This window comes from Hemicordylus capensis, chromosome 1 (genome assembly GCF_027244095.1).
Source record: "Hemicordylus capensis ecotype Gifberg chromosome 1, rHemCap1.1.pri, whole genome shotgun sequence".
In the NCBI taxonomy this organism is placed as follows: Eukaryota; Metazoa; Chordata; class Lepidosauria; order Squamata; family Cordylidae; genus Hemicordylus; species Hemicordylus capensis.
In genome coordinates this window covers 58,370,122-58,395,332 of record NC_069657.1, presented here as the reverse complement: position 1 = coordinate 58,395,332, position 25,211 = coordinate 58,370,122, and the positions used below count along the sequence as shown (strand labels likewise).

At 43.5% G+C, this 25,211-nt stretch overlaps 1 protein-coding gene across 1 annotated transcript in view; it reads left to right on the top strand.

The window, feature by feature from the left end:
• Positions 1-25,211, top strand: part of SCFD1 (sec1 family domain containing 1) — a 93,466-nt gene that overhangs the window by 32,571 nt on the left and 35,684 nt on the right. Inside the window, exons 11-17 of the mRNA XM_053283835.1 lie at positions 4,880-5,019; positions 5,194-5,284; positions 5,706-5,779; positions 7,008-7,089; positions 17,362-17,458; positions 19,543-19,613; positions 20,977-21,056. Of these exons, the coding sequence (XP_053139810.1) occupies positions 4,880-5,019; positions 5,194-5,284; positions 5,706-5,779; positions 7,008-7,089; positions 17,362-17,458; positions 19,543-19,613; positions 20,977-21,056 (635 nt within the window). The remainder of the gene's footprint in view (positions 1-4,879; positions 5,020-5,193; positions 5,285-5,705; positions 5,780-7,007; positions 7,090-17,361; positions 17,459-19,542; positions 19,614-20,976; positions 21,057-25,211) is intronic.

The window sequence follows — 25,211 nt, the reverse complement described above, 5'->3', positions numbered from 1 at the left end:
AGCCCCGCTGCAGGCGGCATGCTACAATATGAACATGATAAGGAGGCTGTCTTATACCATGCTTCGTCGGTCAGCCAGAAACTGAATAGAGAGACGCCTAACCACCAATGAAGGGTACTGCAGGCTTGTGCAGAGACGGTTAAAGGCGTTGCTTGGAGCTAACCATGACTACCTGAAGCAGGTCTCAGCAGGCGCAGAACCCATATTTATGAATGTCGCGGAATCACTACCAGATCATTTGTTATAGGTAAGCAACCTGTTTTTCCTGAGTTGGCGGCAACCGCAGACAAACCTCTCCAGATGACCTTAACAGTGGTGGGGCTCATGGTGAAGAAGACATTCTCTTAAATACATAGGACCTACGTTGTTTAGGGCTTTATAGGTAATAACCAGTACCTTGTATTTTGCCTGGAAATGTATAAGCAGCCAGTGTAGTTCCTTCGACACAGGAGTAATATGGTCTCTCCTAGATGACAGAGAGACCAACCTGGCTGTCGTATTCTGAACCAACTGCAGTTCCCAGACTACATACCAAGGCAGCCCCACATAGAGTGCATTGTAGTAATCCAGCCTAGAGGTTACCAGCATATGTCATTCATTTATGCAAAGAGGGGGGCACCACCTTCGGGATCCACTTTTCATGGCTTTTTGACTGGAGGGCTTGATGTTGAACATGATACCAAAGAGGGGCCCCTCTCGTACCGAAAACACCATCAATGTTTCCAGGAAGAGTGTTACCTGCAACATCGAACCTGATACAACTGATGTCTCCTTTGAGACAATCTGATGACCAAACGGGGATGTCAAGACCCTTCAAAATTTACACCAGACCAGTTGCAAGTAATGTACCCTTAACATGGACATTGCCACTACAGTATGTGGCCACACAGGGTTTAACACCTTCAGACCTATATAAAGGTAAAGTGTGCTGTCAAGTTGATTTCGACTTCTGGCACCCATAGAGCCCTGTGGTTTGCTTTGGTAGAATACAGGAGGGGTTTACCATTGCCTCCTCACACGTAGTATGAGATGATGCCTTTCAGCATCTTCCTATATCACTGCTGCCTGATATAGTAACGATGGGGATTTGAACCAGCAACTTTCTGCTTGTTAGTCAAGCATTTCCCCGCTGCACCATTAGGTGGCTTTCACACCCATCTAGAGGTATACAACCCCCAAGCAAATCACACATACTTGTTGGTTTAGGCATAGGCCAACAGTTCTATACCTACCAGCTTATGCATCATATCACATGTGGAAAACCCAACAAGAAAATCAGCGTGATGTACAGCAGGTTGCACAAATACGGGTCTGCACAGCGCCAGCACCAATCTGTATACCAACGACAGTTCAGTCTGTAACATCTATCGCTTGTCAAATGATGCCTCCTCAGACACAACCAGAACAACCTCCAGTCCCTCAACCACAAAGGCCTTCACAACCAAAAAAGAAAATACTCCTAGTAGTGCCCCCGGTGGATGATGATGTGGGGGGGGATGGTTATTCAACAGACTCAACAGAAACAGATTATTGCGGAGGGGATTATCTTGCTGATCCACCAGCAGAAATATCCCCAAAGACTTCATTACCACCCTCAGAGGAATTAAAGGCCTATCATGCTCAGATAAGAGAGATGGCCGAGGTATTGGGTTTGGAATTAAAACAGCCAGAGATAGATCTGAAGGACCCAGACTACGACATGATGGCTAAAGCAAGAGGATCACACCCAGTAGCACTTCCCATGCTTCCTGTTATTACTAAGGCAGCACTATCAGCATGAGAAGTTTTACAGACATCAACCCTGATATCAAAGGATTATATAGAATCTAGGAGGAGGAGAATACTTACCTAGTACCAAACTCCTTGGTAGTGGAATGTGCGACCTTTTCAAAAGGAGGACAGTGGCATACAGCTCCAGCTGAAAAGAAAGGGAGAAAAATTGATGTGCTAGGAAGGAATATATATGCCACCACAAGCTTATCTGTTAAAATAATAAATTATGCAGCATGTCTTGCTAGGTACGAGCATTATTTATGGGATATACTTTTCCAAGATTCAACCTCAATGTCACCAGAGGAATTTCAGGAAAAGTTTGCACAAACTTATGAAAAGACAACAGCTGTAACCAGACAACTACTCAGCACATTTTAAACACCTAGCAGAGACTGAATCAAGAGCCCAGGCGACTGCAATAACTCTACATCGCCATGCATGGCTTGCTCCACTAACTTGCAGTAGGAAATGCAAGATAGGGTAGAGCATTTACCATATGATGGGAAAGGGCTGTTCACAGAAAACAATGACTCAACAATGAAGTCGTGGAAAAAGTCAAAATATACGGCAAAAACTTGTATGACATCAACATCCTCAAGTACTGCTACATCCCATTATCGAACATATGACCGACAAAATCGTGCCACATTTAGGCAACAAGAGAGGATTTCAGGAAGCAATACCGCCCCTATCAAAGGAATAAGGGTTTCAGACAAAGGCAAACAGGCCAAAACGCTAAAGCAAATAGGGGCCAGAATAAACAGGCTCTTTGATGGCTTCCAGATCACACAGCATCAGCTTTGCAGTTGCCAGCAACTCCATCAAGCTGTCAAGTCATGCTCAAGCATGACACCACATAACATCAGACCAGTGGGTGCTAAAGATTATAGAGACTGGTTATGCAGTACAGTTCAAAGCTTTACCACCATTTTCAGGAGTGAACTACACAAAGCCGACTCCTATGCTTCTGGAAGAAATTCAGGTGTTACTACAAAAGCAGGCAATTGTGCCAGTGTGATAGATGGAAAGAATGTCCAGATTTTATTCCCGTTACTGTCAAATCCCCAAGAGTGATGAAGGCATACGGGCAATAATGGACTTGAGAAAACTCAATGTATATGGGCACGCAAGTTCAGGATGATGACATTGCAATGAATTTTACATCTTTGCAAGGAGAAGTGGGCGGTAACATTAGACTTGAAAGGCGTATTTTCATGTAGGAATATGGGAAAACCGTCACAAGTATCCAAGATTCACAGTGGGCTATCCTGGCACTGTCCTGCCATTTGGATTGTCAACTGCAACACAGGTTTTTACAAAGGTGATGGCAGTCGTGGTGGCATACTCTGCCTTTTGCAGACGGCTGATAAGCCTTGAATTCCTGTCAGCTGGGAGCTCTCGGCTTGCACTATAAATTACGTCACCAGCTTTCTACTCACTGCTGAAAAGCAACATTTGTCAACCTCTGTGTCGACAGCGTGCAGCCAAGTCCGGTCAGGACAAACTTTCGGAGCCGTATCCTGTTGCAGCAGCTCTGTTTTGTCCCGTGATCTTCCCTGGCAGTCGGCCAGACCCTGACAGTGGCAAGGGACGCAGTTCTGTATGTGGTGGATAAGAGAGATTCCTCATCAGAAAAAAGTGGGAAGCAGACTGCTGCTGTAAGTTCCACTTCACCTACAGATGGCAGGGAGGATGTTCACATTGACAACCACAGACATAACGGAAGAGATGCTCATAAGGACAATTCCAGGCGTTGTGCCTTGATACAGTCTTCAATGGGTCCCACAATTGGGCCTTCTCCATTGCTGCCCTGAGGCTTCGGAATGCGCTCCCTAGTGAAATAAGAGCCTCCCCATCTCTGACAGCTTTTAAACAGTCCTTAAAGATGCATCTGTTCACCCAGGCTTTTAATTGATATTGTTTTGATTGTTTTTAATGTTTTAGAATATTGTGGGGTTTTTTAATTGTCATGTTTTAAAATTCCTTGTTTCTGTTTTTAACTAATGTTTTACTTTTGTTTTTATCTGGTTGTAAACCGCCCAGAGACGTTAGTTTTGGGCAGTATAGAAATGCCTTAAACAAATTTTAAAAATATAAATAAAATAAAGAGAGAAAAACATGGCTCTTAAGAACTGCTGCTGGTAACCTACTTTTTAAAAGGTAAAAGTTTATCTTAGATCAGAGTACTGCACAGCTGCTACCAGATCAACTCCAACTTCTAGAGGCACCATTTTGGTTCCCCATAGCCACCCCAAATGGGAAAAACCAGCAACTCTTCATTCTTTCAGTAATATTACTTATTTTTTATTTAGAAGGTTTTAAGTTTAAAACCTCACAAAACAGCAAAACAACAATAATTCAAATACAGTGAGGTATTGTAGGAGGAAAAGCTAGCTACCCTGGTTTTCCTCCAATCTTGCTTCCGCACAATCACTTCTACCTAGGTTTTCCTCTTACTTTGCTCTCACGCAGCTGAAAACTGGGAGCTCACACATCTCCCAAACCTGGGTAGAACTCAGTTTTTGATTGTGTGAATTATCTCATTAAAACAACCTGGTTGTTAGGTGTGAGGGATTATGGGCAAGAGAAAGGGGCTCTCTTTCTCTCATACAACTGCCTGTCTGGTCTCTATGCGGTTTTATGCATGATTGAGACTACAATCTGACCTAGCAGCTCCAGGAGGAAAGGGCATTAGTGGGACCTACTTCAGCAAGACCAAAGGGGTCCTGGGTCTTCGTTCACTCCTTCCTCGCACTCCTTCCTCAGCCACGTCAAACATTTACAAAATAAAAGAGGAAGTAAAGTAAAAGGAAGACTCTTCTGAATGGTTGCTGAAACATAGTCTCAAATAACTTTCTTGATAGAAAAGCCAATATTCTTAAATTTTTACAGGAGAAATGGATTGGACAAGCAAGCTAGAGGAATTTTAAGGCAACACTTAAAATGTCAAATTTAATTGAAAGGTTCTCGCATTTCGTTTGCGTTTCAAATTCAAAATCAGTTTTAGTATAACAATTGTCCCTTTTGGCAACTTATTTTGGATTGAGAAGACTTTTCTTTCAAATGAAAGATGAAGATGTTTAATAAAGTGTTTTTTTTTTAATAGGACTTTCATTTGAACAGAGTTATTCTGGAAGAGTCTTCAGGAATGGAAAATTCCCCAGCAGGTGCTAGACCAAAGAAAAAAAATAAGAAGTCATACGATTTAACTGCAGCTGATAAATTTTGGCAGAAACTTAAAGGCAGGTAAGCTGAATATTTTCAATTAGTATAATTACTACTGCTTCATTTTACATTACTAGTATTCAGTAGAAAGAGAACATTCAAAATACATTATAAAGATAAAACTACAAAAGGCATTTTCAAAATATGTTTTATAAGATTTAGGTTTAAACCATGTAACTGTCTGCATTTCTTCAGCCCTTTTCCTGAGGTAGCAGAATCAGTTCAGCAAGAGCTAGAATCTTACAGGGCTCAAGAAGACGAGGTCAAGAGACTTAAAAGTATAATGGTAAGTTTTGCTTATATCTAATCTGAAAATATTATTTTGGCGTTTATACAATGCTTATAAAACATTAACATTTTAGAAGTTTACTAGATGTAAGATGCTGGCAATGCCAGATTAAATTGTATGACACTTATGGGGTTGTCCCCGCCTGGCACTCCTCACTATAGATTTTGAAATGAAAGTAACTTTAGATTAACGAAGTGGGGAAATATATTTTGAAATTAATCTACAAATGTATGTTTAGCATCATTCAAATAGAATCAGCAAATTTTCAGAGCATTTCTAGAAAGAGTTCTTAATGTATAAAATTGATTTGGGGTCGTCTTGATTTGGGGCAGGAAAATTAGATTCCCCATTCATGTTTTAACCATACTTCTGTTCAGTATATATGGCTATTATTTTTTGAAATTAATTTTTCCCACAGGGACTAGAAGGTGAAGATGAAGGAGCAATAAGTATGCTTTCTGATAACACAGCTAAACTGACTTCAGCAGTTAGGTAAGTATATTAATAAAAGACACAAAGTGCTAGGAAAAATACTTAGTGTTAATCAGATTTCTTCTTTATTCACTTGTAAGGACACTTGTTTGAATCCCCAGGGTATGTTGCATATTAGAAGAAGCATCACACATATTTAACTCACACATCACAGAAGTACAGTCTTAACTGTTAAGAGGCAAGACTGATGTCCAATAATGGATTTGGAAACTCTGATTATTGAAATAAAATCAGACTTTGCTAAATTCAGTGATGAAACAGAGAAAAATGATTTTCCATATCCAGAGTCCTGACCTAAGACATAGAAAGCTGTTTTTCACCAAATTAAGACTATTGGTCCTTTTAGGTCAGTATTGTCTACTCTGACTGGCAGTGGCTCTCTAAGATTTCAGGCAGGGATCTTCCCTAGCCTTACTTGGATATTCCAGAATCGAACCTGGGGCCTTCTGCATGCAAAGCAGATACTCTAGCATGATACCAATCCCCCTGGAATCAAACTGCAGCTGGAATAGAAGACTCACAAGCTCACCTCTGGATATACATCATGGAAACAGAGCAGAGTACAGGAGAACTAGGGTGAAGTGACTAGGTTTTTTTAAAAAATTACTGTACTGTACTATACCTCCTTTGTCTTGGGACCCCAGGGTGGTGAACAACAAAAGGTACTGACTAAGGTGGATATGCTGGCTGCAACCACAGTAGCTCATGAGCTACTCTCCTGAATCTGCAAGAACATATGGGTGGAATTTTTCTTTAAAGCAGCCTCTCAGAAGCCTCCATACCTGCTCTCTAATGACATTGCTCTTATGGGCGATGCTTGTCTCCCAAGCAGCCCAAGATTCAAGAGAAGCAGGTGTGTAAGGTGCCAACTCCCTAACACAGATGTTTTGCAAGACGTTCAATAGCAGAGGCTGGTGACTTGAGTTGCACTTTTCTTTCCAAACTCAGCACTTGAAAACTTTATCCCAGAGCCAGTGGCTGAAGATACTCCCTGGCTCAGAGCCTACCAAACCTCCCTGTAAGATCCAACTGCCATATCCCATGTGTTGCTGCATAGAGGAAATCTTACTTTGTGAAATATATATCTTGTTCTCTTTACTCTTGTGTATTTCTGCAGTACTGTTGACTGCTTCCCAGGTTACTTTCAAACGGGTTTTCATTTGTAATGCTGAATATGAAATTTAACTGGAATATGCAGTGTGGCCAGTTTGTTTGTAATTTTTTTCAGCTCTCTTCCAGAGCTTTTAGAAAAGAAGAGGCTTATAGATCTTCATACAAATGTGGCAACAGCTGTTCTGGAACATATAAAGGTATGGAAAATGTCTATATTAAATTTTCTGCTAAAGATATTCAAAGTGGTGTTTAGCTTTAGAATATTTCAAGTAAATTTGTTTAAAAAGAGTTGCAAACACAATGACCTGGAGATATTAGCGCTGTCAAGTTTCAATTATAATGCCAGGCAAAATGAAAGTTCTTTATGGAAGCTTTGAAATTAACCAATGAAATGGCTTGATCAACTTCCCTGAGACGATTGTTCTCACAATTGTGGTGGCACCACTGAGAAGGCACTGTTCTGAACAATACAAGTGATAATTTATTGAAAAGAAGGGACTTGAAACAAAGCCTCTGTTATGGCCCTCAGGGTTCAGGAGAGCTCACATAAGAAGAGGCACACCGACAGATACCTTAACTATCTGTATTATAGAGGACATAGCAGAGACTCCAGGTAGGAAGGGAGAGGGCAGATAAGAGTAGTTACAGGATTTAACAGTTTGAACTGGATTTATCCTAAATGGATTGAGCAGAGGCGCTCTTACCTCTAGACTTCCGGGCCAAAGTCGAGGACCTCCACACCCTGCTGGGGTGTCCCAAATCAGTAGTCTGTCCCAAGTGGTGTGGTCACCACACCGCCAGTCTGTGCTGTGCCAGGCGCCTGAGTGTGACTGTGACCTTTGCTGGGCAGCCGGGCGTGACCTCTGCTTTAGAGACAGAGTGGGAAGTAGGGAAAGAAATATGTGGGACGGGAATATGTTAAATTGTGTGTTGAAATGTTTCGGCTAATGCATATTTGCATAAATATACCTGTTTTATATTCTTATGTTGTTGTGAGTTCAGTTGCTGTTTGTGCCCTCAAGAACCCATGTGTTAAAAATACTGGGGAGGGGGGGAGGACGGTGATGCTTAACTTGCAGCTGGGGGCAGGGCGCCCCACCAATGGCCTCTTGGTCCAGGCTCCAAAATTACCTAGGTGCATCTCTGGCATTGAGACAGATTCAAGAGGCATATGATTCTGTTTGTGATTTTTGTCAGTGTGCTGACTTTGGATTGAAGTAGAAGAGAAAAAGGAAAATTTGGATGATAGAATATCAGTAGGTGTAAAGATTGTTGTCCGTGTTGAGAGGCATTGATATGCTGAATGAAATAGTTTCATTCCTGGCTACTCAAACCTACTCAAACCTCCTGGCTACTCAAACCTCAAAGCTTCCTCCTGCCACGGCCTCCTCTCCCTCCCCCGTCCCCTCCTGCCATGGCCTCCTCTCCCTCCCCCCGCCCCCTCCTGCCACGGCCTCCTCTCCCTCCCCCCGCCCCCTCCTGCCACGGCCTCAAACCTCAAAGCTTCCTCCTGCCATGGCCTTATCCCTCCCCCGCCCCCTCCTGCCACGGCCTCCTCTCCCTCCCCCCACCCCCTCCTGACACGGCCTCCTCTCCCCGCCCCCTCCTGCCACGGCCTCCTCTCCCTCCCCCACGCCCCCTCCTGACACGGCCTCCTCTCCCTCCCCCACGCCCCCTCCTGACACGGCCTCCTCTCCCTCCCCCACGCCCCCTCCTGACACGGCCTCCTCTCCCTCCCCCCCGCCCCCTCCTGACACGGCCTCCTCTCCCTCCCCCCCGCCCCCTCCTGACACGGCCTCCTCTCCCTCCCCCCCGCCCCCTCCTGACACGGCCTCCTCTCCCTCCCCCCCGCCCCCTCCTGACACGGCCTCCTCTGCTTTCTCGTGGCCACCATTATTCATCTCCCAACCGCCCGCTCAGCAGGGCATTATTTCTCACCCACCAACCCCTCTCCCCCCGCCTCCTTCTGCCCCAGTCTCCTCGGCCCCTCACCTTCTGGCTCATTATCTGCTTTCTCGCCACTGCCACCATTATTTATCTCCCGCCCATGCTGCTCCCAGAGTGGCCGTACTTCCCGTTGGGCAGCTTGAGGGCGGATGCCTGGTGTCTCGCCGTCTTCAATGCTGTTCACTCCCAAGGCAATGGGTCCGGTTTCCTCCTTCCTTTCTCCTTTCCCCTGACTCTGCCGATTCCCTTTCAATTCTGCTTCTTCCTCCTCTCTCCCGCCTGCCTCCCTGGCTGCCATTCCCTCCCAAGGCAATGGTTGGAACTCTCGTAGGACCTTGGGAGAGTTCCAGCAGACATCCAGATGCATTCCCACATCCCCATGCAGTTCCCTACTCAGTTGGCCATAAGAGAATTAAATATATAGATAATATTGGCCTAGCTTGGTGGGATGGTGGTTGAATTGCTGAGACAATTTCCATGAAGCCCTTAGAATACTTAAAGCATGTTCACATACTCATACTTGTATAATTGCTTAGCTCTTAAGCACTAGCACTAAACATTTCAAAATGAGAATAGGATTCTCTAGCCTCTGAGGATGCAGCATTTCCATGCTGGAATCCAGATTCCACCATTCAACGCACAATTAACAACCATCCAACATTCTAGTCTCCTTGCTCTTTAAATGCTGTAATTTGAAAATACTTGCATGGTTGATAAGATGCTGTGCTTCTGAGGGTGTACATTGATGGAGAAATTGGAGCAGCTGCAGCAACTTCAATTTGATCCAAAATGAATAAGAAACTTGAGGTTTTTATCTAATCCAGAAGTTTTACTAGTCTTGAGCTGGTGTTCTGCCAGCTCATATTCTGGTCTTCTGATGAGGGATTGGGGGAAGAGTTAACAAAGCTCAGGCAAAAGGCGAGAGACCAGTATGTAGTGCTGCTGTTAAGGGGCAATCATGAAAGCATGAATAACTAATCCAATCATCTTTCTTTCACTCCTGTTCTGAAAAGAGCCTATTGAATTTAGGGAATAACCTCACTTTCACATTATGTTGATTTTTTTAGGTATCTGCAGTCACCAATGGCTCAACCTGTATAACAAAAAACAATGCGGTGCATTAACTTTGCTTTCTGAACTGGACAGCCTTTTTTTTTCCCTGCCATGTCTGGCATGTGGAACATTTTATGACAACTTTATTAGATACTGAATAATATTGTGCTATTCCATAGAAATCACTGGCACTGAGTAAAGTTGACTCATTGCTTGATGCCTTATTACTCACCTCCCTTTTCTGGGAATGTAGTGACAAGCCAACTATAGCAACAGTGGACATCAAATTCCAAGGCAGGATGTGATTTGGAAATGCCTCCCTCTTCCAAAGGATGGCAGCCATGCAAAATTGGATGCTTTGTTGACATAGTGGAGGTGGAATAAATTATTAGTGTTCACTCTTTGTCTCAAGATGGAAGATTCTTGGAGAGAAGCAAGCCAGACTTTCCATCTAATATCACGTGTGTGTGTGTGTTCATCCATAAATGAGAGCAAAACAAGAGAAATACGTAGGGATCTTTCAACACCTTCACTCCTAGTTTTTGGTTTCCTGATATCTTGTTTTACTGTTGATATTGTTTGTTGCAAGCCACCTCATGATTCTCTTAGAAGCGGTATATGACTATAATAAATAAATCTGTGCTATTCGATACTGATTTGGTTTATGCTTTAAAACAAACTCTTGCGTAAAGATTACTTTTTAAAATCAGAACATGTCTTGTATTAAGCCTGTATTAAGGATGCCAACCTACTTTAGGTGTGCAAACGCACACGCGTGTGCACACACACACAGACACCCCTCTCTTAGCTTCAGTGTGATTTAGGTATACTTAATTGGGTGCATGACTGCTTTGTAAAGAATTACTAAGATCTGTGTAAAGTTTCTTACTTTGAGAATTTCAGCATAATCTGATAAATACTATTTATAATAATTTTTAAATCGTACACTGTGTATTCATATTTTGTGTCCCAGTTATAGATGCTTTCCACATTACCTTAGATCATTTTCGAAGGCACAGCAAGAGGAACTCTAAGATTAATCACCAACTCAGAGATCCTGGCAGTTTTTTGGCATATTTCAGTGTTGAGCAAAATGCTGGAAAGAACATAGCAATGTTGCCCAAGGTGGATTAGTGAATATTTATTGGTAAAGCTTGGAAGAAATGAAACCTTGTTTTAGGTTAATTGTTTAAGCTGTTAAGATTTTGGCAACTGAAAAAATGTAGCCAGACTTTAAAGGATCAAAAATAACATTATGCCTGTGCTTTTATTGGAAAAACTCTTGTACTGCTGTTCTGGGCACCTTTGTATGTTTTTCTTTCCCACTGGTTTCAATATGACTGAAACATATATAATGGGCACATGACTGCAGCCTCAGAGTATAGTATTTCCTTATTTTCATCTGATAGTGTGGTTCTGATTTCTGTTGAATTTTTCGTGGAGTCATAGTGATTTCCAAACACAATAATGCAGATTCTTACCTTTTTCATTTCTTAAAAGTTAATGTGATTTTTTAGTAGTTTGATAGCAGAGTTGTGGCCCCTAGGCAGAGACTACTTTAGCATCATTTTAAGCACAGTTCTTTAACATTTATTTACATTATTCTATCATCTTTAATTCATTCATTGTCTCATCTTCCTTTTGAGGCAGTTCCACAAAGTGCCCCAAACATTAGCTTTCCTCTCTTCATGAACAGATTCACTGCTTTTGGATGTAAATAATAACTTCAGATAGTTTTGTTACCTGTATATAAAATGGTATATTTCAGAACCGCTAGGGTTGCAATCAGGGCAAAGAGAGGTGGGGAGGGGAGGGGTGGCTCGGAGGGGGGAGGGGTTAAGGGGAAGAGGGCGTACCAGCACCCTACAACAACAACATGTTATCTGTAGCAGGCACTTCAGAGATGCTCCCTGAACTGCCAGGCTGTGCTCTCTTGAAGAAGCTCAGGAGGGTCAGCTGTACCATCTTCTTCTAGAAGTCATTTAGGACCTCTCTGTAGGGCCGAATCAGGTCATTCAGTCCCCGCCTGAATGTCAGGCTGCACTGCATGAAGAAGTCGATGTCCACTGCCTCATCTGCCAGCTCTGAGGCATGCTTCAGGAACTGGTTGATATTCTCCAGTGTCAACTTTGCTGTGGCCTTGCTAGTGTCATAGGCATGCTGGAAGACTCCGAGGAGGAGACAGAGCTGACAGCAGAGGAGGGTGGGCAAGGACCAGAAGTTGCAAAGGAGAGTGGGTCTGACACACAAGGAGTCGAAGATGAGTTAGAGCTGGGTGAGGCAGCTCTTGTGGAGGAGGCACGACCAGTCTCAGCTGTGGAGAGGCGCTGATCCAAGAGACAGCAAGGGTTAAGCAGCTGCATGCGTAAAACAACAGGCAAAGCTGCTGACTCAGCAACTCTTAATTAACAGCACCGGAGATCAACCTGTTTAAGACACCTGTAACATAGCTACCTTGCTGATAGCAACATCAATTTCCTGTGAGCTAATCGGCTGTGTTAGTGTATTACCTTGACCGTGTTTGGACCCTGGACTGTGTTGACCTTGCCTATGGATTTCCCTTTGGACTCTGTTGCATTTATTGGATTGACTCGGACTGGACCTGGTTTGGAGAATTTATTCCTGTTAGACTTTGCTGTTCGGTTTCTGCCTCTCTTATGCTTCGTTTGGCTAGCCTGACAGATTTATGACAGCTATCTTCCTCCTCTCCACCCACTTCCTCCTGATCACTAGAGGGATCAGGGCCTTGAGGTCTTGCTCTCTGAGTTCCTCAGAGTATGACTCTAGGAGCTCAACAACTTCAGCCAGCTCAATGTCCTCAGACACTTTGCCTCCAAGCCGCCTGGCACAAGCCACAATCCTACTGACCTCTTCCTTCACAGCTGGCACAGCAGCGTTGTCCCTCACAGCCTCCCTCCACACCTTCCTCCAGCAGGCATTCAGGGTGCTGCTCCCGACCTCATCCATCACCTCCTTGATGATGGTCAAGGCATAGGCGATGTTCCGCTTGGTTGGTATAATAACTCTTGAATGCCTGGATGATGCCTTCGTCCATCAGCTGGATGAGGGATGTGGTGTTTGGAGGCATGAACACCACTTCCATGTGGGGGTAGGCAAGCAGCAGGTCTGGAGGATGCCCTGGGATATTGTCCACTCACCCTCCAACCCATGCAGGCTCTCCCCAGCAGCAAGCAGTGCAAAAGCAGCAGTTAAGACACAGAAGCCATGCAGCTCCCAACCCATGCGAGCTACCCCCAGCAGCAAGCACTGCAAAAGCAGCAGTTAAGAGACAGAAGCCATGCAGACTCACACACCCACAACCCATGCAGGCTCCTCCCAGCCCCCAACACTTACAGCCTCCAATTCCCACAGCTCTCACCTCGACCTGTAACAATCTCTCCAAACCCAACTCCAACACCTCCAAAACAGCTCTCAAACACTCCTCTGACACCTCTCCAATGCTCCTCTGGCTCTTCCACAAATTTCCCACTTCTCACGCCAACAAAAACCTGCAAGATTCACAGATACTCAGTTGGTGAGGTATGTCTCATTTTCCCAATCCATGGATACTCAAAACCGCGACTGGGAAAACCAAGGGAAAGACAGAAACGACTGTACCATTCACAGCAGGAACTAGACTTGTTCTGGTTAGAAATCTGTACCACACAGAACTTTCAGGAATTTGTTCTTTGTTTCCATGTCCACCATTCTGGGATTTGAATAGCAAAGAGGCTACCTACTCCTCAGCTTTTCTTCTGCAGGAAAAGTTGTGCCCTTTGACTTCTACTCGAACCCAAAGAGGCAGAATCCAGTCATCCTCTGTAGTTTCTGAAGGCTTTTTGAGTTTGACTTCTTCTTCCCTTCTTGGAGTTCAAGGATTTGTTCAGCTTGGGGCCAGTTCTTTTGGATCCTGGCATTAATCCCAGATAGAAGACAAGTTTTATAGCAACTAGTAAGGCTGGTCCACTTGGCTAGAAAGTTCCCTCAACCAGCACAGATGTTTTCTTAAGCAGCTGTAAGCTGAAACCCTTGATGTGTGGCAGGATACTGACTGACTGGAGTATCTCACCAAAATAAATGCATGGGAAACAGTGGCAAACAGACACTCAGCTAGCTTGAGTGATCCTTCCTGGGGAAGGGCTTAAATGAATGGATCTGGATGGAAATTCTGAGTAAGCCAAGCAACGCAGCATTGGAGACCAGATTATCCACTTCACCCAGGCACATAACCACCAAAAGAAATGGTGAAAAGATCCATGTATGGGGGCCTCTTGAAGAGAGGTAGGAAAGCCAGATTATGGTAGCTAAAACAATAGCTTAAGGAGCTGAGCTCCCTCTAATCAAAGCACTAATCTAAACGTAGTCCCATGCGCCTCACATAATTTTGTTTTATGTATGAACAAAGATGAAATTGAGGGCAGGATGCTTTTCAGGACAACCATGTATATTTCTCTGTAGTTTTTGGAGGAAGGGTGGGATAAAAATCATGGAAATAAAAAATAGATTTTGGAGTGGCCCAGGTTGTTGGTGGTAGGGGACTTCAGTGTTCATTTCGGGACCGGGTTGTCAGGAGTGCATAGTGGCCATGACTACTATGGTCCTATCTCAGTTGGTTTCTAGACCAACGCATGATGATGGTCACACGCTCGATTTGATCTTTTACTTTGATCATAAGAACAGCCTTGCTGGATCAGGCCAAAGGCCTATCTAGTCCAGCATCCTGTTTCACGCAGTGGCCCACCAGATGCCTCTGGGGAGCCACAGGCAAGAGGTATGTGCATGCCCTCTCTCCTGCTGTTGCTCCCCTGCAACTGGTATTGAGAGATATCATGTCTCTGAGGCTGCAGGTGGCCCATAGCCATCAATAGGCCTGTCCTCCATGGATTTGTCTAAGCCCCTTGCTGGCTGTTTTTCTGCTCAGAATAGCTTTCTTTAATCTACCTATTCTCCTCCAGAGGAAAATATGCAGATTCCTGCAACTTTATGTCTGTGGTGTTCCGTGAGTGGGGACTCCAGAAATATCCCCATTTTCATAGACGGATCACCATCTGGTTAAGGTAGGACTGGCAACCACAACCCACCTCTGCAGGGGTGAAGGACCTATTAGGTTGGTCTACCTGAGAAAGTTATTGGATCCAATAGGATTCCAAGAAGGCTTGGAAGGGTTTGGAGTTGGCTCTGCTAGTGATTCTATCGACACTCTGGTGCAAATATAGATTAATGAATTCACTAGAGCAATAAACACAATCGCTCCTAAGCGTCCTCTCTGACCTGTTTCAAAGTCAGCCCCGTTATATTTGGAAGAACTAGAGGAGCTGAAGCGGTGAGGTAGACAACTAGAATGCAAGTGGAGGAAGACTCGACACAAACCTGACAGGTCACAACAAGGAGCACATTTGAAGATCTATGCTCTGGCAGTGCGGGCAGCAAATTCACGTCTAGCGGAATTGTATAGGGTTGCGAGGGGGCTAGTTTATGCCCCCTCTCCCTTGAATTTGAAATTGGAACCATTGGTCACTTGCTGTAATGTCTTCAGTGACTTTTTTTCAGGAAAAATATCTCGTAAATCTATCTGTGTAAACCACTTTGGGAACGTTTGTTGAAAAGTGGTATATAAATATTTGTTGTGTTCGTATTCAGGCTGAGCTCAATTCCAAAGTTACTGCAGAGTCTATTGTAGAGGTTTCCAGCAACTCCTCTTATAGGATAAGATTGGATCACTTTCAGTTGGTGACTCCTGAGCGTCCTCCAACCTATTCTCTTGACCGATTCCCAGCTTGGCTTATTTCATCTGGTAATTATATTATCAGAGATGGTCTGGTAAATATTATAAATGCTTATTTGAGGGAGGGCAGGATGCCTCCTTGTCTTAAGGAAGCTATTATTATTTGGGGGGGAAATCTGCATTGGATCCCTCAGATTTGGCTAATTACAGACCCGTTTCTATTCTTCCATGGTTGGGCAAAGTGATTGAGTAGTTGGTGGCCTCTCAGCTCCAGGCAGTTTGAGATAATACAGATTATCTTGATCTATTTTAAACCAGCTTTTGAATGGGCTATGTGGTTGAGACTGTCTTGTTCAGCCTGATGGGTGCTCTCCAATTGGCTATTGGCTGGCAGAGTTTGTGTTGCTCTGCTGATCCTTTTGGATCTCTTGGCAACTTTCAATACCATCAACCATGCTGTCCTTCTTGGCCACCTGAGGAGGGTGGGATTGGGTGGCACTGTTTTACAGTGGTTCTGTTCCTACCTCTCTGGTAGATTCCAGATGATGTCACTTGGAGACTACTTCTCGCTTTGCAGAGCAACAAAGTATGGAGTTCAACAAGGCTTCATACTGACTCTAATGCTCTTTAACACGAATCCATTCAGAGAGATCATCAGGAGGTTTGGTGCAGGGTGTTATCAATATGCTGATGCAACCCAGTTCTATTTCTCCATATCAGCTTCATCAGGAAATGGCATAACTTCATCAGGAAATGGCATAACTTCCCTAAATCCCTGCCTGGATTTAGGTGGTAATGGGCTGGATGAGGGATAACAAACGGAAGTTGAATCCAAATAAGACGGAGGTACTAACTAGGGGGAGGGGGGAGACCTGTGAGATAGTTTAGATCTGCCTGTTCTAGATGGGGTTACACTCCCCCTGAAAGATCAGGTACATAGCTTGGGAGTGCTCCTGGATCCAAAACTCTCTCTGGTTTCTCAGGCTGAGGCAGTGGCAAGGAGCACTTTTTATCACTTTCAGCTGATATGTCAGCTACATTCATTTCTGGAGGTAAATGACCTTAAAACAGTAATGTATCTGCTGGTAACATTAGCTGGTTACTTGACTACTATAGGCTTGACTACTGTATGTGGGGCTGCCTTTGTACGTAGTCTGGAAACTACAATTGGTACAGAATGTGGTAGCCAGACAGATCTTTGGGGCAACCCGAAGGAGCCATATGTCACCAATTTTTAAGGAAGTGCACTGGCTGCTGATATGTTTCCATGTGAAATACAAAGTGCTGGTTACTGCCTATAAAAGCTCTCAACAGCTTGCGTCCAGGGTGCTTAAGAAAATACCTTCTTTGTCATGAACCCTGTCACTGATTAAGATCATCTCTAGAGGTCCAGTTATGGTTGCCACCAGCTCATTGGCGGCAACTCAGGACCAAGTCTTCTCTGTGGCTGCCCCAGGGCTTTGGAATATGCTCCCTGTTGAAATAAGAGCATCTCCTTCTCTGTTTGCTTTTAGGAGGACCCTCAAGATGCACCTATTTTCTCGGTCTTTTAACTGAAATTAATTTTAAGCTATTTGATTTGTTTTTATCTTATGAGATTAGAAATATAATAAATAAATAGTAATAAAATAAATATGCAACTAATAGAAAAAGCAAAATGTATAGAAAATAGCCACATGGGTTTTTGTTCACCTACTACAGCAGTGATGTTTTAACAGCACAATTGTATTTGTTTCTTTAACAGGCTCGGAAACTAGATGTGTATTTTGAATATGAAGAGAAAATCATGAGCAAGTCCACACTGGATAAATCCCTTTTGGACATGATTTCTGACCCTGATGGTAAGTGTATAAAATTGGATTTATAGTAAAGTTCCTTGCTTTTCATAAACATTCCGAAGATTGTAGCTAATTTTTTGCAAGAATTATTTTACCTTTGAAAGCTGGTGTCAGTTGGAGTAGACAGTACTGGATTAGGTGGATCAAAGGTCTGATTTGGCGTAAGGTAGGTTCATGTTCTTTAATTATTCTTACTCTTTAGTTTTGATAGAACTACTGAAGTCTGTGTGATCATACTGTGTTAAAATTACAAGCTAATTTGTCCTGATTTGATATTTTTCTGGTTCCGATTTGATCTTTTTACATATTTATGTTGGCTTTAGATAGGTTTATAGCCTATTTACAATATTATTACATTTTAAATGAAACAGAGGAATATGTTTGCCTCAAAGATTAACACAAGCAGAGGAGATATGATTGCACTAAAATGCAATCAAAATGTCCACTTGGCTGATAAGTAACAGTTAATCAATAGAGGGCTTAACCCAGTTCACAAGTTTTGGCATGAGGGTTTTTCATGGTGTTAATGAGTGAGTGAATGATAAGTAATGACTACTATAAAGATATTTTTGTAACTTTTAACTGACAACAGTAAAGTTTAACTTGGGGATTGTACAGGTATATGTTCTCAGATATACTTGAAACTTCTCGTGCTCAATATCTGTTGGTTTTTTCTGTTACATTTCCATTTCTAACAAACCAGCCTTGTGATTTTTTTTCCCTGCCGCAGTAGGCATATGCCAAAATTCAAGACTTCTACATTCCTCCAAATGTTCAGTCAGTAATTTTCTGACAAGAGTTGTGTATGTTTTTGTGTGACTGATATAACTGCCATAATAAAGAGACATCTTATTTCTTCACATTCATACTCTAGAACTGCATATGGATGACTTAACTGGATTTATTTTTTAAAAACCACAATTAAATGCTAAATACTATTGAAGATACTAAGAAAATGAAGAAATCCATCCATTTGATGGTGGAGGAGTTGGTTTGGTTTTGTTTTAAGGGGAGAGAAATTGAATTGGCACAACAAAAATGCTATGCATTTTAGCTGTGCCAGGTCCCTTTTTACTTGAGCTCAAAGTTAATCCATTTTGCCTGTGGCATTCAGAATTGCTTTTTCTCTTAGCTCAGTCACAAAAACTGGAGAAGTTTGTCATTCCTTGTAAACAAAAAAAACACACACCAAAGCATTCTTCATTTAGAGAAACCAGTAAATACAATGAAGAAATGTTGAGGTACAGGGTTATAGTACCAACACTGAATTATTCAGGTGTACAGTGTTGTCACAGTTGAATTTGCATCTGCTTTGTTGAGACAAATATATCTGAATGGAAAATGAAATTGAGAGACAGAAGGGATATTCATCAATAGCTTTCCAAGTTTTGTAGACTGCCCCCAAGTTTTTGTCTTAAAGGTCTAGGGACTTTTAAAAAACATGCCTTTTCCAGTTTCACTTCTTTTTCTTCTAACTGTTGCTGTAAGATTCTAGTTAAGGTGTGTTTGCTTTATTTTCATGGAAATTACTGAAATGTGCAAATTGATTTGGGTACAAATTGATTTGTACCTGAATCTAGCTGATTCGGGTGATTTGGAGACAAAACAAATCACCCCTGTGGTCCATTGACTAGATTCGGGTCCAAATCGAATCGTACTTGATTCAATTTGATCAATTCGCAATTCGGATCCCTCCTATTAATTCCCCCAGATTCCCAGCTTTCATTTAAAAGAAAAATCTAAGCTCTAGCCCTTGTAGAAGTGGAGGACCTGTTCTCCTCTTATTTAAAGATTCCGCTCGCGGCTCCTCTCCCCGTAGCACTGAACCAGTGCACGAACTGAGGTTTGTGTAATCCCTAAGTCTAAGGCCATGTTGGGATCATGGAACTAGTCTTACAATTCTTTCGATCCTGCACAATGAAAGTCGAATGTAGAATGGCCTGCTTTAGGTCTGTGTGTTGTGTTTTAAAGTGTACATTTATAGCACAAGTAAGTTTTATTGCCTTCTTTAAGGTACTGAAGTACTGTATATTAAATTACATAGAACTGGAGTTTAAAAACTAAAAATAAGCCTCTTCTCTTCACAGCAGGAACAGCAGAAGATAAAATGCGATTGTTTCTGATCTATTACATAAGTTCTCTACAGTTGCCTTCTGAGGTACGTCAGTTCTTTATGAGACATAAATACTTGTCCAATTACATACCAAATAGTTTGTTTCTGAAGAATTAGAGGATTGCCTTTAACAGATATATTAAGCTGAATACTATTGTTTTCTGCTAATGTATTAATTGCTGTCCATTTTTTTGTAGCTGGAAATATAGTCACTGTTTTGTAATGAAGGAACTGCAAAAAAATAAATAAATGCTAAAGGTATCCAGTGCTAAGAGCAGACTAGAAATGTTCTCCATGCTGAGAAACCTCCAGATAATTATGCTTTTGGAGAAATTCTACTCTTACTCAAATTCCACCAATGGACTTTGCAAGAGACACTATAAAGACACATAGGTCCACTGCAGAATTCACATTCCTGATCTGCAAGTTGTTTATCTGTAAGAGGTTATCTTTAGGGGGATCCATGGTCACTCACAATACCTGTTTTATTGAGGAGAAAAAACTATAAGAGTAGGCTCTTGGGAACAAGCCTAAAGGCCCACACTCTAGAACAGCATTTGCACACCTACCACAGTTGTTTTTTTCTTACCTGCATAAATTTGACTCTCCACTTCCAATCACTGGATCGGCCACTCAGGAACTGAGGAAACTAGGCGCTCTCCTACCTAAAATAATGATGCACCTGAGTGCGAGAACACGGGACTAAGAACACCTCAGAGGAGCTTTTGGTTCTTCCACGGAGGTTTCTGCACATGTGCAAAATCCCAGGTGTGAGTGGCCATGGATCCCCCTAAAGATCACCTGTTACAGGTAAGCAACTTGCTCACCCCCACCCACCCCCGCAACACTGATCTACATTTCATGCAGTGGAACATCAGCATTAGGGACCAGCCAGGCCTGCACCACAACATGAAAGGCAGCCCAGACAATGTTGTGTGACAGGGCAGCTGTCGGACAACTTAAAACAGCTTCTGGACAGTTGTGCAGCACTACTTCCACTGTGAAAATAGCATGTAAACAATGGAAGTAGCACTGCACAACTGTCCAGAAGCTGCTTTAAGTTGTTCCACAGCTGCCCTGTCATGCAACACCATCAGGACTGTCTTTCATGTTGCATAGCAGGCGCAGCAAGTCCACGTCGCCAACATCCCACTGCAGAATTTCAGACATGCTTTTTTTTCTTGATTTGCAGTTTTCTAACAGTAGTGCATTTATTTTTATTAAATGCTAATACATATACATGCATACTATTCTTCTCATGCTCATGCTTGTTTAAAAAATAAGCAGTTGCTTAGTTTCTATGCGCTGAAGTACAAATCTTAGATGTATTAGTAGTAAATATAAATTGTGATTTGCTGTTTAATATAGAAGACTTGTGACAGATTTCACATCTGCTGTTTGATTCCAGGTAGATTTGGAACAGTACAAAAAAGCACTGACAGATGCAGGATGTAATCTTAACCCCTTAAACTACATTAAACAATGGAAGTAAGTTTAAATTTGGTTTTCATGCAAAAACTTCAAGGGGATCTAAGTTTTACTTCAAGTTCAGTCCAAATCCAGCCTGTCCTTGTGGAGTACAAACGGTTGAGAGAGTAGGGCTTACGGCCAGCTTTTCATTCCAAATAAAAGATTTTAAGTGGCGTGCCAGGCTCATGCCATCTGGTTTAGGCCTTAAGCACTGCTCGTCTTATAACTAGATACTGTTCTTGACTTTTCATGTCTGCTTTAGTTCTTGCTTCTCAGTTTTTTGAAGTGGCTTGGATTGCAAGCTCCACCCATACATGGGAGAGTTGCTGATTTCCCCCTCCTTTTCGATTACAGCCCTGCCCCTGTCATGCCAGTCTGGTCATGGATTTACAGCTGGTAAAAGTGGTTGGAATAGGCAGGGAAGCATGTCAGCAACAGCACACGTGCACTTTTTGGGTGAGAAAAAGTGCTCATGCAGGAATTTGAATCTGAAATACGGAGTTTGGAAATCAAGCTGTAACATATATGAAAGTGCTGTCAATCACAACATGTCATTTCTGCATCCCTTACATCTCAGATGTTTTCTTGTGGTCTTTAATGTTTCATCAGTCAAGTGCTCCAAGTCAAATGCTGAAAATTAGGCTACTATGTGTTACGGAGACAGAGGAGTATCTGTAATCCATTGACAGATTTCCATTTTAATACTTCATCTACAGCTTTATAGGCCAACATCTTCATGTTGTAACTCTTAATAGCTATACTGTACATGTTATTTATGACTGGATAATTAATATAGGATAGGTTTTTTGCAATAGTGTCAGCAGACCTAGAGTTACCTTTTAAAGGTGGTGAAATGTAGTGGGTTAAGCACCATCTAATGTTATCGTCATTAGATGTTGCCGGAAGCCTTGTGGGGTGGGGGGAGGCTTTAAAATCTGCTTCCCAGAGACAGCAGCTGCCCAGTGGTGAGAGCCTGTGTGGTTGTTATCTGCTGTTGTCAGCTTGCCAGCCTGTATGCCCCCTAACGTGTGAGGCTGTGGCTGTTGTCCTGCAGGTGAGTCTGTGCGGGATTGGAGCCAGAGGGGGTGAATCAGCAGTTCCTGAAGGTCAGCTGCCCAAATTAGCCATCTTTCTAGGCTTATAAAAAGGACTGCTGCCCTGTGGCGGCGGGGTCGCCACTGAATGGGCGACACCAAAGGGGGTCGCCCCTTTGGTGAGTGGCGAGGGCCTGGTGATAGTTTTTGGCTTTTGTTGTTTTTGGATCCTCGGTGTCTCAGATGTGTCTTGGTTTGTCTGTGGATGAGGAGATGGGGGGGTGTCCACTTACTGTGGGGTGGCTATTCCAGTGGTGGCGAGGAATAGAGGAAGTCAAGTTGGCAAGTCAGTGCATCGTTACAGGAGAAGGGAAGTCAGAAATCTACTAGCTGTTTCCCCTTCTGGCTGCCCTGCCAGCTGTTTAACCTTGGGGAGCAGTGCCAACCTCCCACAGACTCTCACCTTGCTCCTCTGTAATGCCAGGTCTGTCCAGAATAAGTCGGAAACCACCCATGATCTGATTCTGGATAAAGGGGCAGACCTAGTATGTATTACAGAGACTTGGTTGAGGGAGGCTGGCAACTCAGTCTGGTTCCAGCTTCCTCCAGGATACTTTGTTGAGGAGTAGGTGCGGGGACGTGAGTGGGGAGGTGGAGTGGCTGTGGTCTATAAGAATAACCTCTCCCTGACCAGAATCCCTGTGGAAGTGTCTGACTATATTGAATGTGTGTGCCTAAGTTTGGGGACCAGGGATAGACAGGGACTTCTGTTGGTGTACCAATCGCCCCACTGCCCGATGGAGTCCCTAACTGAGTTGACAGACTTGGTCTCAGATTTGGTGTCTCCCAGGCTTGTGATACTGGGGGACTTCAGTGTCTACTTTGGGGCCAGTTTGTCTGGGGCAGCTCAGAAGTTCATAGCGGCCATGACAACTATGGGCCTATCCCAAACGGTCTCGGGACCGACGCAGATTGCAGGTCACATGCTTGATCTGGTCTTTCACTCTGATCAGGGTGGTGTTCCATGGGTGGGGACTCTAGTGATTTCCCAATTGTCATGGATGGACAACCATCTGGTTAAAGTTTGACTCACAGTCACACCCCACCTTTGCAGGGGCGAGGGACCCATTAGAATGGTCCACCCGAGAAGGTTATTGGATCCAATAGGATTCTAAAAAGCCTTGGAGGGATTTAGTGTTGGCTCTGCCAGTGATCCTGTTGATGCCCTGGTGGAGAATTGGAACAGCAGGCTCACCAGGGCAGTAGATAGATCGCACCTAAGCGTCCTCTCTGACCCACTTCAAAATTGGCCCCTTGGTATATGGAAGAACTACAGGAGCTGAAGTGGCAAGGTAGATGACAGGAGCACAAGTGGAGTAAGATTTGACTTGAATCTGACAGATTACAACATAGAGCACATTTGAAGATCTATGCTCTGGCTATATGGGCGGCAAAGAAGCGATTAACATAACATAAGAACATAAGAATAGCACTGCTGGATCAGGCCCAGGGCCCATCTAGTCTAGCATCTTGTTTCACACAGTGGCCCACCAGATGCCGCTGGAAGCCACAGACAGGAGTTGAGGGCGTGCCCTCTCTCCTGCCATTACTCCCCTGCAACTGGTACTCAGAGGCATCCTGCCTTTGAGGCTGGAGGTGGCCCACAGCCCTCCGACTAGTAGCCATTGATAGACCTCTCCTCCATGAAGTCATCAAAACCCCTCTTAAAGCCATCCAGGTTGTTGGCTGTCACCACATCCTGTGGCAGAGAGTTCCACAAGTGGATCACGCGTTGTGTGAAAAAGTACTTCCGTTCGTTGGTCCTAGACCTCCTGGCAATCAATTTCATGGAGTGACCCCTGGTTCTAGTGTTGTGTAAGAGGGAAAAGAATTTCTCTCAATCCACTTTCTCCACACCATGCATGATTTTATAGACCTCTATCATGTCTCCCCACAGTCGTCTTTTTTCTAAACTAAAAAGCCCCAGGTGTTGTAGGCTTGCCTCATAATAAAGGTGCTCTAGGCCCCTGATCATCTTGGTTGCCCTCTTCTGTACCTTCTCCAGTTCAACAATGTCCTTTTTAAGATGTGGTGACCAGAACTGTACGCAGTACTCAAAGTCTGGTCGCACCATAGTTTTGTATAAGGGCATTATAATATTAGCCGTTTTATTTTCAATCCCCTTTCTAATGATCCCTAGCATGGAATTTGCCTTTTTCACAGCTGCCGCACATTGAGTCGACACTTTCAACGAGCTGTCCACCACGACCCCAAGATCCCTCTCCTGGTCCGTCACCGACAGCTCGGATCCTATCAGCATATCCTTGAAGTTGGGGTTTTTCGTCCCAATGTGCATCACTTTACACTTGCTAACACTGAACCGCATTTGCCATTTTGTCGCCCACTCCCCCAGTTTGGAGAGATCCTTTTGGAGCTGCTCACAATCCGTTTTGGATTTCACTACCCAGAAGAGTTTGGTATCATCTGCAAATTTGGCCACATCGCTGCTTACCCCTGCTTCTAGATCATTTATGGATAAATTAAAACGCACCGGTCCCAGTACAGATCCCTGGGGGACCCCATTTCTTACTTCCCTCTATTGTGAAAACTTTCCATTTATACCTACCCTCTGTTTCCTGTCTTTCAACCAGTTAGCAGTCCACACATGTACTTGTCCCTTTATCCCATGACAGCTAAGTTTCCTCAGGAGTCTTTGATGAGGAACTTTGTCAAAAGCTTTTTGGAAGTCCAGGTAGACTATGTCAACTGGATCACCTTGATCCACACACTCGTTGACACTCTCAAAGAAGTCCAAAAGGTTGGTGAGGCAAGATTTACCTTTGCGGAAGCCATGCTGGCTCACTCCCAGCAGGGCCTGTTCTTCTAGGTGCTTTACAATTTATCCTTGAAGATGCTTTCCATCAATTTGCCTGGAACAGACGTTAGGCTAACTGGCCTGTAATTTCCTGGATCGCCCCTGGATCCCTTTTTGAAAATCGGTGTTACATTTGCTACTCTCCAGTCCTCTGGTACAGAGCCCAATTTCAGGGATAAGTTAAATATTTTAGCAAGGAGGTCGGCAATTTCACATTTGAGTTCTTTGAGGACTCTTGGATGCCATCCGGCCCTGGTGATTTGT